Raw genomic sequence first — 15,484 nt, 5'->3', positions numbered from 1 at the left:
TGTTCTGGGCACCGCAGGGAGCTGAGTGGCTTCCCTGGTCCCCAGGCACCACATGCCTGGAGCCCTAATAACGTCACAGCCACAAAATGTCTGCAGACATCAGCGTCCCCGGGGGTAGTAGGTCCCATCCCCGTCACCGGCCGGATGGGGGACTGGGGCTTTCTCCCCAGCTCTGCCCGTGACGAAAAGACACAGAAAAAGCAAAGTCTCTTTTTTTGAAAGACACACACCAGTCAGTTTCTTCAACCATGAAATAACGGAAATGACTTCCTTCCCCTCCCTCCAGCACCTGCAGTCACCCTCCAGACCCAGTGGCCGCTGGTGACAGAGCTGGAGCCTGGAGAACCCCCACAGCGTCCCCAGCGAGGGGGACAAACACTGTGGGGCCCGCGTGCTGCACGCCCAGAGTCCAGGCAGAATCGCCTGCACCGAATCGAAAACACGCTGTCGGTCACAAGAGAGGAACCTGGTCCGAGTCCGCCCCAGCCCCCAGCAGGCAGGGGAGGGGGGGGGGGGGTCCTGGCTGGAGCTCCAAGGCAGAGGCAGCCCCTCCCCAGGGTGAAATGGAACCAAATGGAAAGGCAGAGGGCATCTGTGCGCGTGCACGCGGTCCCCGGCAGCGGCAGGAACACACGCGGGCAGCTGTAGCAAGCTAAACATCCATCGGGGGGCGGGGTCTGTCCACACCAGCGCCCCGGCCCAGGGCCAACGCCCACGGGGGTGACGTGACCCCGAAGGCACCCCAGACAACAGTCTGGAAATGCTTGGATTGGGCCCATCCTTTTCACAGCACCCAAATCGGAGAGACGCAAACCCCAGAGCCACAGAGCCGCAGCTCGGAAGAGCAAAGCCAAGAACGGGGCAAAAAAAACACCTTTCTAGCAAACAATACACAAACTGTTATCCAGCCCGACGAGCAAAGGCTTGTGACCTGCCCCTTCCCAGAAGGAGGAGAGCCCGGGCCAGCTCTGGGGGGCCAGGGCAGGGTGGGGGGGAGGTCAGGGCCTGGAGCCGGTTTCAGGAACCACTGTGGCAAAATACCGCCCCCCCACCCCCCACCGTCCCTGCCGCACAGGCCATCCCGTCGGCGCCCTGTGCTGGGATCAAGGTAATCACACAGAACACCTAATGGCTTCACACACCATCACGGGTCTCCTGTGTCAGAACATTTGAAAAGTGGAGTGTGACCTGACTGGTTCAGTCGCACGGGACAGGACATTTGAAAAGTGGGGTGTCACCGGTCACACGGGAGAGGAATGATCCCGCAAACGAGGGGTCACGTAAATGGGAGTCCCCAGTGGTGGGATATCGCAGAAGTGTGGAGACGGATCGTGGCGGAAAACACTGCACAAAATATATTTGCTGTAGTTTTTTTTTAATTTTAAATGTTTATTTTTGAGAGAAAGAGAGAGAGCGTGAGCAGGAGAGGGGCAGAGAGAGAGGGAGACACAGAATCGAAAGCAGGTTCCAGGCTCTGAGCTGTCAGCATCGAGCCTGACATGGGGTTCGAACCCATGAGCTGTGAGATCATGACCCGAGCCGAAGTTGGACGCTTCACCGACGGAGCCCCCCAGGCGCCCCCTATTTGCTGTAGTTTTTGTAACATTCAGATCCCCTTCTAGACTTTCACATACAGTCTTGGGGAGGATCAGAATAAAAGACGAATGTGCTCTCCTCTTTCCGCATTTTCCGCTTTGTTAGGTTTCATAAATTTAAAACCTAAATAGAGATTATTTTTCCCTCATAGTTTTTGACGTAAACGCCCTGGTCCAAACTACACGGGCGCCTCCCCTCCAAACCTCGCCTACTGCTAAGTGGTCAGCCCCTGGAAAGTGGGACATTACAGCCCGTGGCCCCCGGCTCACCTCAGACTCTTCATTTGAAGTTGGTACGTAAAGGGTTGTCGGGGAGGTGGTCTGGGTTTCCCGGTGACGACACAAAGCTCAAAGTGGCCTCTTTCTCCCAGTTACCTCAATGTTTATTTGCGTTCAGCCCCATAATGAGTGACAGATCACTTCCGTAAGGAAGGAGGGCTGCAGACAAATACGGTCATCCCACGGGGCCAGCAGGTAGGCACGAAGCGGCATTTTGCGCCCCGCGTGCTCCCCCCAGCCCCTCACCCCTGGCACAAACCTCACAGACCTGCACCCAGACCAGGAGTGTGACCTCCCCACTCCCTGCCCACCCCCCCCCCCCCGCCCCTGCACACAGGGCCTGCTCTGGCCTGAGGGGCGTGCCCACCACCCGTCATCTCGTGTTGGGTCAACAGCATCCGGGCAAGCGTGAGGCACGGGTCCCCGAGTCAGAGAAAGCGGGAGGGAGACGCAACACTGACCTCATAGATAAAGTACACCTTGGCCCCCACGTATATTCCCATGCGCACCACAGCACGGACAGCAGCATTCATACCTGCGGAAGGAATGGGGACAGAGTCAGTGACCAGACTGTGGCGATTCGGGTGCTGCCATTTAACCCGCTGTGACCACGGGGGGAACCACGAGCCCGCGCGGCGGGCTCCTCACACGGACGACGGGCCTGGCGTGCACGTCCGGGGTCAGGGCCAGGCGGCCGGCGCGCTGAGGGCACACGGCCGGGGCGCGTCACTGTCCGAGAGCCCGGGGCACCCTGACGGTCACCGCAGACAGAGGCGGGACACCGGCCCGGAGGAGTTGGTAGGCAACACAGCTCATCAGCGAGACACCAGAGAGACCGGGGCTTATCTGTAGTTAGACGGACTCAACTTGACACGGACGAGGACTGCCTCTGCGACCGGAGGAGGAAAATCGTTATTTCGTTAGCAGCTGGCGGTGTAAAGAATGTCTCCGTGAAGGCCCTTAAATTCAAACTAAGTCACGCCATTTATTAAAAGAAAAGCCAGCCCCATACGGTATGAATAAATACCTATTTAAGATAAATCTCGGACATGCTCCACACTTGCCCAGAGGACGCTACCTAAAGGGGATTAAAGCGGTTTTGTGTGACACGGCCTCGTGCTCTCACGACACCCCGACTCGCTCTCCACGGGAGCCCCACTTTTGAGCGGCGCACCTGGGCCGGGTAAGCCCTGGGGAGAGCGGAAGGAACAGGAAACTGCAAACCCTGTGTCATCACTAAGAGGGCGGCCCGCGAGGCCAGGATTCGGGAGGGGACGGTCGGTCCCAGGCCTCGAACAGGCAGCTCCCGGCTCCCAGCTGACATGCGGGACACCGGGTCGTTCCCCTGCCTCCCCCGCTAACTCACGTTTCAGACACAAATGTCAGGACTGCAGAGGCTGGAGAACACGGGCCACGAAGGAAAGGCCACCCCTGGTAATACACGGAAGGCACCTGGCTCCCAGGAGCGTTACAGACACGGACACGAAATTCGTACGTACTGGGAGGGCAAAGCCACTCAGAAGACAGGCAGAGATGGTCAGAGCTGAGCCACGTCTGAGACCCGAGAACACGGCTGTTGGCTCTCAAAGGCTACAGTAGTCACGTGGCTGGACGAGCTTGGGGCCCAGACCTTAGAAATAAGTCCACGTTTAACGCACACGTACAACATACACGTCCGTGGACACGTGCACATCTGAGAGCCATCACTTCCCGGTCGAACCCCGTTTGAGGACCTACAAATTAACAGCTGTTCGGTCCTCCAGACCCTCAGACTCTGCACATCGGGGCACAGCCTCCACGCCCCCCATGTGCTGCCTTTCCCGTACGTGCTCTCCGTGCTGCTGCCCACGCTGGACCCACACACCACGACAGCCTCTGCCCTCAAAACTGGCATTTCTCCCCACGTTTGCCCCACATCCTGCCGTGTGCCTCTAACCTTATCTACACCACGGCCAGAGGACTGAAACGGCTTTTTGTCTTTGGTTAGTTACGACACAAGTAATTTATAAATACGTTCTTCTTCTTAAAAAACTACGGGGCGCCTGGGTGGCTCGGTCAGTTAAGCAGCCGACTTCGGCTGAGGTCACGATCTCGCGGTCTGTGGGTTCGAGCCCACGATCTCGCAGTCCACGCTGACAGCTCGGAGCCTGGAGCCTGGAGCCTGCTTCGGATTCTGTGTCTCCCTCTCTCTGCCCCTTCCCCTGCTCACACTCTGTCTCTCACTCTCTCAAAAATAAATAAACATTAAAAACAATTTTTTTAAATATTACAGGGCGCCTGGGTGGCTCAGCCAGTTAAGCGTCTGACTCTTGATTTCGGCTCAGGTCTTCATCATGGCTCATGAGATTTTGGCTCTGCGGGGTCAGCAAGGATTCTCCCTCTCTCTCTGTCCCTTCCTACCCCCCTCCCTCTCGCTCGCTCTCTCAAAATAAATTAATAAGTTCATTTATCCATTTAAAATGTTTATTTATTTTGAGAGACAGAGCATGTGCACACGTGCACGCGCGCACACACACACACACACACACACACACGTGCACATACCGGTGGGGGAAGGGCAGAGAGTGAGAATCTCAAGCAGGCTCATGCTTAGCACAGATCAGTGACATCATGACCTGAGCTGGAAATTAAGAGTCAGATGCTTAACTGACGGAGCCCCCCAGGCGACCCGGGGTCTCCTGCGTTGGCACCCACAAACTCGGATATGCCCATGTCCCTGCCCTCGATTCGACAGGGCCTGCACGCGTCGAGCCAAACTCCTCAGGGACAGGTTGTCCAGCACGGGGACTCTATCTACCTGCTTGGCCCCACCTGCATGCTCGACCTTGAATCTCACGGTCGGTCGTCTCCACAGCACAAGCCCACAGCTCCCCCCGAAATGTCACGGCGTCCCTGTCAGACATGCTGGATGCCCTCCCTCGACCTGCAGATGGGGCTCCAGACCCCCAGAGAGACTCCCTGCGAGCCCCCACCCCCCCTCGTCCCTGGAGGAGTGGCACAGTGTGGGCTCTCACACCTGTGTGGGCGGCCTGTGTGTCCCCCGCGGCCGTGTCAGGTGGGCGGCTGGGGGGACAACACAGCTGCTTAGCGTCCCCCAATAGGCTCCAGGATTCCGGGGCTTACGCTGCAGCCACTGTCACAGGGAAACTGACCCCGAGCCCTTCAACGGCACCATCACCGGGTGGGAAGTATGATAAACACCGACTTCCGGGCCGTCACCCTCCTGAACGCCCCTCCTTTACGAGGCGTCATTCCCAAGGGGCCCCTCACACAGGCACGATAAATGGGGCTTTTACGCCATGTAAGTGGCTGAAGGAAGGAACTGTGACAAGTAGACATGATCCGGAGGGGACGCCCCCGAGTCCCTGTGGGATAAAAGCCTGCCCCGACTGTAACCTGTCATGGGAGGCCCCCTGTCTGCATCCCGCCCCTGCCTCCCACCCCTGCAGTCACCTCTGCAGTCACCCCTGCATCCCACCCCTGCCTCCCACCCCTGCACTCACCTCTGTGGTCACCCTGCCTCCCACCCCTGCAGTCACCCCTGCAGTCATCCCTGCATCCCACCCCTGCATCCTCCCTCTGCAGTCACCCCTGCACTCACCTCTGCACCCCACCCCTGCATCCCACTCCTACACTCACATCCCACTCAGTGCCCACCTAGCACTGGGTATCCCCCTGGGCCCTGGCAGAGTTCCTGGGGGCTTCTGGGGGAGGGAGGAGCCTGAGCATTTCCACCAAGTTCCCGGGGAGGGGGAGACGGAGAACAGTCCGGCCAGTACATCCTGAAACCCCCCTCCAAAACTCACTGGGCTTTAACTCACTTACTTGCAAGTGAGTCATCTAGTGAAGCCAGCCGGCCTCTTGCCACAGCTCGGAGCTCCGCCTGGGGCCTGGGGAGGGGCCATGCCTGTGGCTAATAACGAGCTGGGGTGGACGCTCACAGGAAGCCTGTGGGGTCCGGAGCCCCCTGGGCAGATGAGGAAGTCAGGCTCCGGGCACAGAAACTGAGAAGCCAAGGGAACAAAACTAATAAAGGGCACAGCCGGCGGGTAAGCCTTGGCCTCCAGTCAGACTTAGAGCAGCAGGAAGTCTGTGCTGGAATCCCCAAAGCCAACCGCGAGGGATCCAGATGCCCCCTGGGCCCCAATTCCTGTCTAAGTGCTCGGGGCGGGGCCTGTGGGTTAGTCAGCCCTCGTGGGTCCTCCTCCCACCGGGCGGGGTTGGGCCCGGCAGGCGGCCGCCTTCCAGGGAGGGGACCCAGGAGGACAAAAGCCAGGGAAACGGGAAGACACCCCTGCTCCCCAACAGCCTGCATCACAGGGTTCCTTCCTCGTGCTTTCGCTTTTGCTTCGGTGGCCACATCGGGGAATTAAAGCAACTCTCCTAATTGTTATCATGGGGAAATGTTATCTTGCTGCCGAGTCAGAATCTTAGTGCTTCGAGAGCAGTCGCCTCGTCGTTCGCAGAAATGTAAACCCGGCCTTCAGGGAATGTGGAGTCTGGTTACGGGCACCCAAAATGACGAAACCTTGGGAAAACGAGGGGGCAGCGAGGTGGGAAATGTGTGCTGGTGACTTGAGACGCAGCAGAACGATCGGACCCTTAAGTTGTTCTGATCTTACGTATTCGCTGCTTCTCACCAAACCAGGGTGCAGGTAAGAGCGTCTGGTCAGATCTTCCCTCCCTGGAGGTCAGGGAGCGCCGTGGACCTGTTTCCAAATGCTTCCTGAGGTCTGTTCTGATGACGTTTAAACTCTGAGGAATCTTGGGGCGCCTGGGTGGCTCAGTCGGCCAAGCGTCTGACTCTCGGTTTCAGCTCGGGTCCTGATCTCAGGGTTTGTGGGATCGAGCCCTGTGTCGGGCTCTGTGCTGACAGTGCAGAGTCTGCTTGGGAGTCTCTGTCTCCCTCCCTCTCTGCCCCTCCCCTTCCCCCCCATCTCAAAAATAAAAAACAAGTAAACTTTAAAAAAAAAAAAAAGAAAAGAAAGTTCAAGTCATCTGTAAGAAGTAAGGGATATGCTGATTCTAATAAAACGAGTGGGGCTCGGCTTGTGTTTCCCACGTGATCAGAAGAGTATAATCAACCTCCTGACTTAACCCTCTTAACAGTATGGAGCGATTTTCCCCACTCGTCACCTTCCCTTCACTAATTAGTCCCTACTTAAATTCCTTTTGGAAAAATAAAGCCCAGCTGTTCGGCCCTCTCACCGGCCTCTGTCTGAATTCACGCGCCTCTTTGTACCGAAGCAGCCGTCAGCGTGTGTCAGAAAACAAGCTAAAGCACCGTTATCTCGCTCCTGCTCCTAAGATTCTCCATTAAGCCTCCCCGTTTAACAATGTAGGTAGGAGGGGCGAGGGGGGGGAGGTCACAAGGAGAGCTGTGTCCAGGGGCTGGCTCCCCCGGGATCAGTTGGCAAGCTGGGAGCTTCCCCGCATCCTGTGCTATCCACATCACTGAGTCCCGCGTGAAAAGTCGGGGGAAAACGTGGGCACGCGTTCACTCGTCCAGCCGTCCGGTGCACACGGATGGGGCATCGTCTCCTCGCCAGGCACTGGTGCCCTACATTACTGGCCAAACAGGACGGTTCCCGGGCCCGAGAAACCAATACACTGCCAAGGAGGAGAGCGCGGGCAGAGTGGGGCTGGGGGACTGGGTGCGGGGTCCGGTGGGGGGTGGAGCAGAGCCGGCGTGCCCGCCCCGGGGAAGCCTGGGTGACAGGGAGCGGGAGAGGCCAGGCACTCCGAGCCTGCCACACGCCGCGTCCCAGTGCCCACCACGGACACCGAGACCACAGCCAGCAGTCCCCTGCACGCCATCCGAGCTTCCACACAAAGGCTCAGGGGGGACCCTTTATATCCAAGCGGCCACGGCCACTGCGGGGGCTGAAGCCCCACTGTCCCTGGGGCGGCCCCGGACTGTGCCAAGATGCACTGTGGCAGATAACAGAGCGCATGTCAAGGCTCAGCACGGAAACAAAAAAGTGAAACGTCCTATTAATGGTCTTTATATTAATGATGGACTGAAATACTAGATTGAATAAAATACACATTTACAATTAACGTCTCCTGTTTCTTTTCCCTTTTTAAAATTTGCTTATGTTTATTTATATTTTAGAGGGAGGGAGAGAGAGAGAGAGAGAAAGAGAGAGAGCAAGCATGAGCAGGAGAGGAGCACAGAGAGGGAGACACAGAATCCAAAACAGGCTCCAGGCTCCGAGCTGTCAGCACAGAGCCCGATGTGGGGCCCGAACCCACGAACCGTGAGATCGTGACCTGGGCCGAAGTCAGATGCTCAACCGACCGAGCCCCCCAGGAGCCCCTGTTTTCCCTTCTGTAATGCGGTGGCTACATAGTGACATCCATAATGGGCCTCATGTGGGAGCCTGGTTTCTATCACACGGCAGTGGAATCTACTTCTGACTCCACACTGTAACAGTGGTGTGGTCTCTTGCCGGGAGCATCAGAGCAAAGCTCCTTGGGAAGGCGGAGAATATTCTAGGCACCTAACAGCTCATCCCCTGCTGATGGGTTTTCCCTGGACCTCCCATTGTTCACTAGTCTAAGCAAGGCTATCAAGAACATTCTACCAACCTGCCTGCCTCCACCGCTGCTCCCGGCTCTGCCTTTCTTCCTGCCCTACTGTGAGCTCCTACCTGAGGCCAAACCCTCCACCTGCAAAGTCACCCGACCCTCCTGAGTCCCCGCCATAGGGGCGTCTTGCCAGGGGCCCAGCTCCAGTCCTGCAACCCTCCAGCTATGGCCCAATCCTGCTCCCCATGAGACCCTAAACTTGGGCTTTGCACCCGCACCTCAGGTGGCTTCCCTGAACCCACAAGGCAAATCCAAAGTCCTCACTGCCTGCCCCTCCCCGGAACCTCACCCACCTGGCCCTGACCTCTTCCCCCAGCTCCTGCACGCCCCCCCCCCGCCCCGTCCCCATGCCAGGGTACTGTGCGCTGGTTCACCCCTCAGCCCCCCATGGGGCATGTGGAGAGTCTCTGCGCACAGGTGTCCCGGGCCTTCCAGAAACAGGCTCTCTGCCGGGTCCGGCTCCCTGACAGAGGGCATCCGCCGTCTGCCCCGGGCATCACTCTGCACCCAGGCAGCCTCGCTCATTGATGGGAGGAGGACATGGGAAGGGGAATCTAACCCCAGGAATATTAATCCAGAGCTGAGCCGAGGAGGAAGGGCCGCGGGCGGCCACCGCACCTGCTCTGCCAACCGTTTCCCAGTCGAAGACACGTCCAGCCACATCACTTGTTTACACGCTCTATGCAAGGAGTCCTATGCGTAACCCTCCCAGTCAAGGTTCTCGTCCTGATGGGCCGAGCTGCCCCGTGGACCCCGACTCCAGCGTGGCCCTGAGCCGACCAGAGGGACCAGAGGTGCGGTGCCCAGACCCGCGACACCAGAACGCGCCTCAGCAAGACCCCTGGGTGGCTTCTGCGAAACCAGGGGGACAAAGCTCCAGAGCCCCCAGGGGCAGGAGGGCGGGGCAGCGTCCCTGGATGGAAGACCCTCACTGGGGAGGAGGGAAGAGGAAGGGGGAGAGGACAGCAGGTGAGCGATTCTGTGGCTTTGTTATGCAAATGAGCACTGGAGGCCCCGCCCAGGGGAGAGTGGGACCCTGGCAGGACCCTGGTGGAGAGCAGGAACCAGGCTATTCACCCCCAACAGCCCCAGGGTTCTGGGAGGCCCGGGGCTCCACACTCTCGTCCTGACAGGCACAACGTGTGTAATTCCAGGCACGCTAAGTACATGGCGGCAAAGACGTCTGGGATAAAGGGGTGGGGGGGGCGGACACCAGGGCCCCCGGGCAGGTGCACCAAATACAGACAGAGCGCCCCGCTGAGCTTGCTGAGAAGAGGGAGGTGGACACACAGCACCCGACCATTTTTAACATAAAGCCCCCTGCCCTCTGTCCAGATACACCCTCCTGACCTAATTACAACCGCAGCAAGCATACAGTTTTGGGTCCCCACGTTTGCTGTCACCCCGGCCCGGCCCGTCTCTGTGTTTCTAACGGTGATGGCTCCTGGTGGCCCCTCTGGTGGGCAGAGCGGCCCCCGGGGGCCCCCGGCTCCCCCTGATGAAACGTTTCAGTTCCGAGCCAAAGCTGTTTGCTTCCCGTAACTGGGTTTGAGTTTTTCTGAAAGGCGACCAAGTGTCCAGTGTCTAAGTCACCTGGGTGTGCCACACGGTGCGTGTGCCACAGTTCCAGAAAACGGTGCGATGGCTGATTGCTCACGGGGTTACCGCTGTGATTCTAACACACCGCTGCCAGGACGCAACAGTTTTTGCTAAATTAATTATTACATCTTAAGTGGAAAATAAACCCCGTTACAGAACGTATGCGGACAGAGTTCCAGGGCAGTGAGGGGCCCCAGAGCCCTCGGAGACAAGATGCCCACCGGCCCCCGCTTCCCTCTGCATCGAGCTGGGCTCCTGGCGCGCACAGAAGGAACCCACCCGAGCAGGGCCCAGTGCGGTGTTGCGGCTTCGCGTGTTCAACGGCAGGACCACCCTCGTGCCCGAGGTCCCCGAGACCAGAGCCTCACGTTCCCGACTACGGTGCTCAAGTTCGAATCTTCGAGGCCTTGGCGTTCCCAGGCACCGCTCTGCAGAAGGACTGCTTTTGATTAGTGAGGCTCAGTCATCGAAATGACTTCATGAGAAAAGGAAGGAGCCAGAACTCCAGTCGCCTGGCATTTTGCGACAGGGAGTGGCCCACAGGCCTCAGTGAGAGTCAGGGGAACCGTGCAGCAAACACTTGAGAGCCTGCCCCGTGCCGCGTCCTGTGCTGGACCCCAGAAATGCACTTGGGGAGAGACACTGGGGTCCCCCTCCTCCCGTGCCCTCTGCACCGCCGCGGCCCGGCCCTGTCTACCACTTAGAGCTGAAGGCAGGCAGCTCCCCACAAAGCCCGCTTGCCCCCGTGTGCACTAAATTAGCTCAGAGTAGCGCCTGCACGGCCCAGAAGGTAGGTACTCATCCTGCAAGTTATTCTTGCTGATGCTGGAAAGGCTGATCCAGACTCCGTTCATGTGAGCTCCCCGAATACTGTACTCGTGCCTCTTTGCCTCAGGTGAAAGAGGGACTCAGCCTTCCTAGCCTCGCTGCCCTGGGTTCCTGCACCTTCTCAGCTGCACCCGGCCTTCCGGAGCCCACACTCTGAATCATGTTTGGTGAGTGACACAATCTTGCTGGAGGGTGGCTGCTTAGTCATGGAAAGGCTGTCCACCCAGCAAGGTGGAAAATCAGTTTAAACTTGCAGACGTCCTTGCGACAACAGAAGAAACCCAAAGAATGAGAAGAACAATAAGGTCTAGAAATAGCCTTCCTTAAGGGGTGGGGTGGGGGGCTGTGGGAATACAGATGAGGGGATTTTTTTTTCTTTCTTCTTATTTTTTAAATAATTACACGAAACTCGAGTGGAAAACAAAAGCACTCCATCACTCTGGTATCGATGTGGGACTGCTTCGGCTACCCCAGTGCTATCACTGTAAACAGGCGTTTTCTGCTCCCCTCACAAAGCTGTGGAAAAATCATCTGTATAATGTTGAGCAAGCTGGGCTTTGCACACTTTGGAGCGTTAACTTGGACCTGAACTTTACAGCCTCACCGAAGAAAGGCCCCGGAGAGCACGGCCTGCTGGGAAGTACTGGGGATTGAGGGCTCACAGGGCTTTGCCTAAATCCTGCCAACTGCCACATATGAGCCACGTGACCTGAACGAAGTCACTCGCGAGTCTGTAGGACCTTCTCCCCACCTCGAAAATGAAGACATACGCACCGTGGAGTAACGTAATGAGGCCTGGAGACGGGAAGCGTAGCGCTCCCGGCCCCCAAATAGTAGCCATGGTCAGTCATCTCCACGTGGAATCCAACCATCATTCCACACCGTATTAGGAAACTACCTTGTGGGGCATCTGGGTGGCTCAGCTGGTTAACCGTCCGACTTCGGCTCAGGTCATGATCTCTCAGTCCGTGAGTTCAAGACCCGCGTCGGGCTCTGTGCTGACAGCTCAGAGGCTGGAGCCTGCTTCGGATTCTGTGTCTCCCTCTCTGTCTGCCCCTCCCCCACGTATGCGCTCATGCTCTCTTTCTCTCTCTCTCAAAAATAAATAAAAAGAGGGGCGCCTGGGTGGCTCAGTCGGTTAGACGGCCGACTTCGGCTCAGGTCACGATCTCGCGGTCCGTGAGTTCGAGCCCCACGTCGGGCTCCGAGCTGACAGCTCAGAGCCTGGAGCCTGTTTCAGATTCTGTGTCTCCCTCTCTCTCTGCCCCTCCCCTGTTCATGCTCTGTCTCTCTCTGTCTCAAAAATAAATAAATGTTAAAAAAAAATAATAATAAATAAATAAAAAGATTTCTAAAAATTAAAGAAAAAAGAAAACTACCTTGAAATTAAGGCTTGCACATGCTCTCCTGGATCTTTAGCTATGAGCAAAATTCTCCTATCTTGGCTGATAGAATCTGGAATCAAGATAAAGTGGGAAAAGAACAGAGCGTCTTAGACAGCATCTCTAGGAACAACCTCCTCTAGGGGTCTGTAAATCTGCTGCTGCTGAGACTGACCGAGCACACGCCAGGAGGAGCTTTCTCAGACAGAAGCGGATCGAGACCCTCAGTCAGAGCTCAAAATACCAAAGCAGGAGATGCTGCTTCCCATGGAGTTCCAGACAACACGGGAGTCGAAGGCCTCAGCTCCGCCGGATAAATGCCCAGACCACGGGAGGCTCTCCCAGGGGCAGCCCGATGCCCACCTGAGAGTGGCAGGCATTTCCCATTAATCTGACACCGCCGGAGCGGCCTTCTCAAGTCTGGGTCTCAACGTTTCCTCTCCCAGTGACCAGCTGTGTGGACTCACTGGCCTCTTGTTACTTACAACTACTCACAGGTGGCTGAGCCAGGAGAAGTGACAGAAAATGCTGACTCTCCTGTGCCATCACCTCGAGTCCGTGCACATCACCTACCAGGTAGCTGAGCAAGCTTTTGGACGGGGGTTCAAAAGAATGACCCGTCCATGTATTTTCACCAGACACAGAGCCTTAATTGTAAAACCACCTTGAAACTCTGACCCTGAAGCCCTGTGGTTTAAAAGCCAGTTCGTCTTCCTGCCCAACGGTGCATCCCCCTGTCGAGGCCCAGATTAAGATTCACCCAGGATGCTTCCCAACGTGTGCCAGCCCACGTCTCCACACGCACGTGCTTTTCAAGCCGCCGGGTGACGGGGAAGCCACTCTGAGCCCCACGGCAACCCCACCCGGACTCCACGTGGCACACCTTGGGTGTTTACTTAAGCGACAATCCAGTGTTGCCCCGTGTTTCCAGGCCGGGCCAGTGCCCCATCACAACACTTCGCGCCTGCGGAATGTTTACTCCCGGGATCACTTTACTAGGATACTGGGTCACCGGGGGAACTGCTCGATCAGCCGGGGGTCCCCCCTCCGGAAGGGAAGGCGGGCCTGTGTGGGTGGGGGGAAGGGGGGCGGTGAGCAGCGCGGCTGCCTCCCAGGGTGGAAGAGGCGACTCCCGCCGGGACTCCCGCTCCGCGGTGCGGGCAGCACGCAGTCCCCGCGCCGGGTGCCCAGGGCCAAGGGCGCAGGGCGCGAGGGTGGCGACTGGCCCGGCATCACGTAGACGCGCGAAGGGCGGGGCTGAGGCCACAGCGCCCCAACCTGCCGCCCCCGCGCCAGCCACGCCCGGCTCAAGGGCAACGGGAAGGTCACGGGCGCGGTGGGCGGTGGGGGGGGAGGGGGAGGGGAAGTGCCAGGCAGCGCGCTCCAGCATCCTTCCGCCTCGTGTGGCCCAGAAACGCGCCCGCGTCAGGCTGGAGCAGGAGGGGGGTTGAAAACACCAGCAGACCCAGCTGGATGGGCGCCTGCAGCCCCGGCCATCTCTAGGCTGCGAGGACGCCTCGGGTCCACTTCCCAGCGGTCGGCGTGCCCCACCCATCGATGCACCTGGGCCAGGAAACCCCACCGTCCGAGAGCTCCGGTGGCCCCACGTGCACCCAGCGCCAGAGGCCGGGCGTGGCCGGGTCATCCCTCCCTTAACTATAAACATCTCTTGGGTGTCCGCGGCCCCGGGCTTGCGTCCCCCTCTCCCCAAGGCGGCCTCCACATGGTGGGGGTGGCGGGGAGGGCTGGAGTCCGCGCCCCGGGCGCTGGCGACGCCCCGGAGTCCGCGGCTTCCTGGTCCTTCCCCCCCCCAAAGGAGGCCGGCGGGGCGGGCCTAGCGACCCATTCCCGTCTTCGGTTTTGTCAGCGGAGCGGCGGAAACCGGGCCCGGGGCCCCCCGCGGGTCCCCTCGCGCTCCCCGCCGCGCCCCGCAATGCAACAGCGGGGAGCCCGCCCGCGCCGCGCGGGGACGCGAATCCGCAGGACGCGCGGCGGGGACCGGCCGTTCTTCCCGCAAGGGGAGGGGGGTCGAGGGGGAGGGAGCCGCGGCATCCGGGGGGCCGCGCTCTCCCCAAGCCTCGGAGGGGCATCGCCCCGCCCTACGACTCCGAGGAGAAATGACCTCGGGAGACCCCGTCCCCAGCCCCAATTTAAAACGTAAACGTGGGGGTGGGAAATTAACCGATCTTCCTGATAAAGCGTCCCCGGGCCACAACCACCCTCCTCCTGAACCCCACCCCCGCAGCCACCCCTTCCGAGGCCGCTCCGCCCACTCGTGCCCCGGAAGGCCCCCCTGCGGCTCCCGGGCGCCGGGGCGGGCCCCCACCCTCGTCTCATCCGCGCACCCCCTCCTCCTCGCCTCTTCGGGGCTCCCATCGCCGCTCCCCGCTCGCCCCGGGCACCCCGTCCCCGCTTCCCGGGCCCTCCTCCCATCACCCCTCCCCGGCCGGCCGGGCGGCCGCGCACCTTGGGCATCCCCGCCGCTGGTCAGCACGCCGATGGCCTTGCCGGCCCCGGAGAGGTGCTCCAGGAACTTTCGGAAGGAGCCCTTGCGGGCGGAGACGTCGTCGTCGTCCATGGCGAGCAGGCCGAGCAGTGCCGGGGCGGGCGCGCAGCAGCCTGGACCCCGCCCGCGCCGCCGCCACTCGGAACCGTCCGCCCCGGCCGCGCCGCGCGCGCCAATGGGCGGCCTAGGGCGGGCTCCGGGGCGCGGGGGCGGGGCCGGGGCGCGCCAGCCGCCGGTGGGGGAGCGCGGCAGGTGGGGGCAATCGGGGGGGGGGGGCTGGCGGAGCGAGCGCGGCAGGTGGGCGGGGGCAAGGCGGGGCGGGGGGGCCCCAGGTGGCACGGGGTGGGGGACGAGCTGCAGGTGGCGGGCGCACCGCTGGTGGGCGGGGCGTCCCGGGTGGGCGGGATCGCAGCGGCTGGGGGAGCCTGGCAGGTGGCCGCGAGCGCCGCAGGTGGCGGGTGTATCCCGGTGGGCGGAGCATCGCAGGGGGCGGGCGTAGCGGGCGCTGGCGGGGGCGGGGGGAAGGGAGAGGGCGGGAGAGAGCGCGGGGTGGGTAGGGGGCCCCGCAGGTGGCGGGACTGGCACCGCGGGTGGGCGGAGCGTCCTAGGTGGGCGGGATCGCAGCCTTTGAAGGGAGCGCACCACTTGCGGGGCCGGAACCCCGACCGAGGCGCTCCCCGCAGGATTCCTCCCGGGCGGCGCTG

General features: G+C 60.1%; 1 protein-coding gene across 3 annotated transcripts in view; it reads right to left on the bottom strand.

Moving 5' to 3' along the window:
• LOC122223808 (phosphofructokinase, platelet) overlaps positions 1-14,931 on the bottom strand; it is a 54,978-nt gene extending 40,047 nt beyond the window's left edge. For 2 of the 3 annotated variants that reach the window (XM_042944745.1, XM_042944747.1), the window contains exons 1-2: positions 14,741-14,930; positions 2,336-2,409 (exon numbers count right to left, since the gene is read on the bottom strand). In XM_042944745.1, the coding sequence (XP_042800679.1) occupies positions 2,336-2,409; positions 14,741-14,852 (186 nt within the window). In that variant the 5' untranslated portion in view covers positions 14,853-14,930. Of the gene's footprint in view, positions 1-2,335; positions 2,410-14,740 lie in introns of all 3 variants that reach the window. The other variant, XM_042944746.1, reaches the window with a different exon arrangement.
• Positions 14,932-15,484: the final 553 nt, after the last annotated feature.

Source organism: Panthera leo, chromosome B4 (genome assembly GCF_018350215.1).
Source record: "Panthera leo isolate Ple1 chromosome B4, P.leo_Ple1_pat1.1, whole genome shotgun sequence".
Taxonomy (NCBI): Eukaryota; Metazoa; Chordata; class Mammalia; order Carnivora; family Felidae; genus Panthera; species Panthera leo.
Note: the sequence above shows the minus strand (reverse complement) of the source record. Positions and strands in the feature narration are given on the sequence as shown.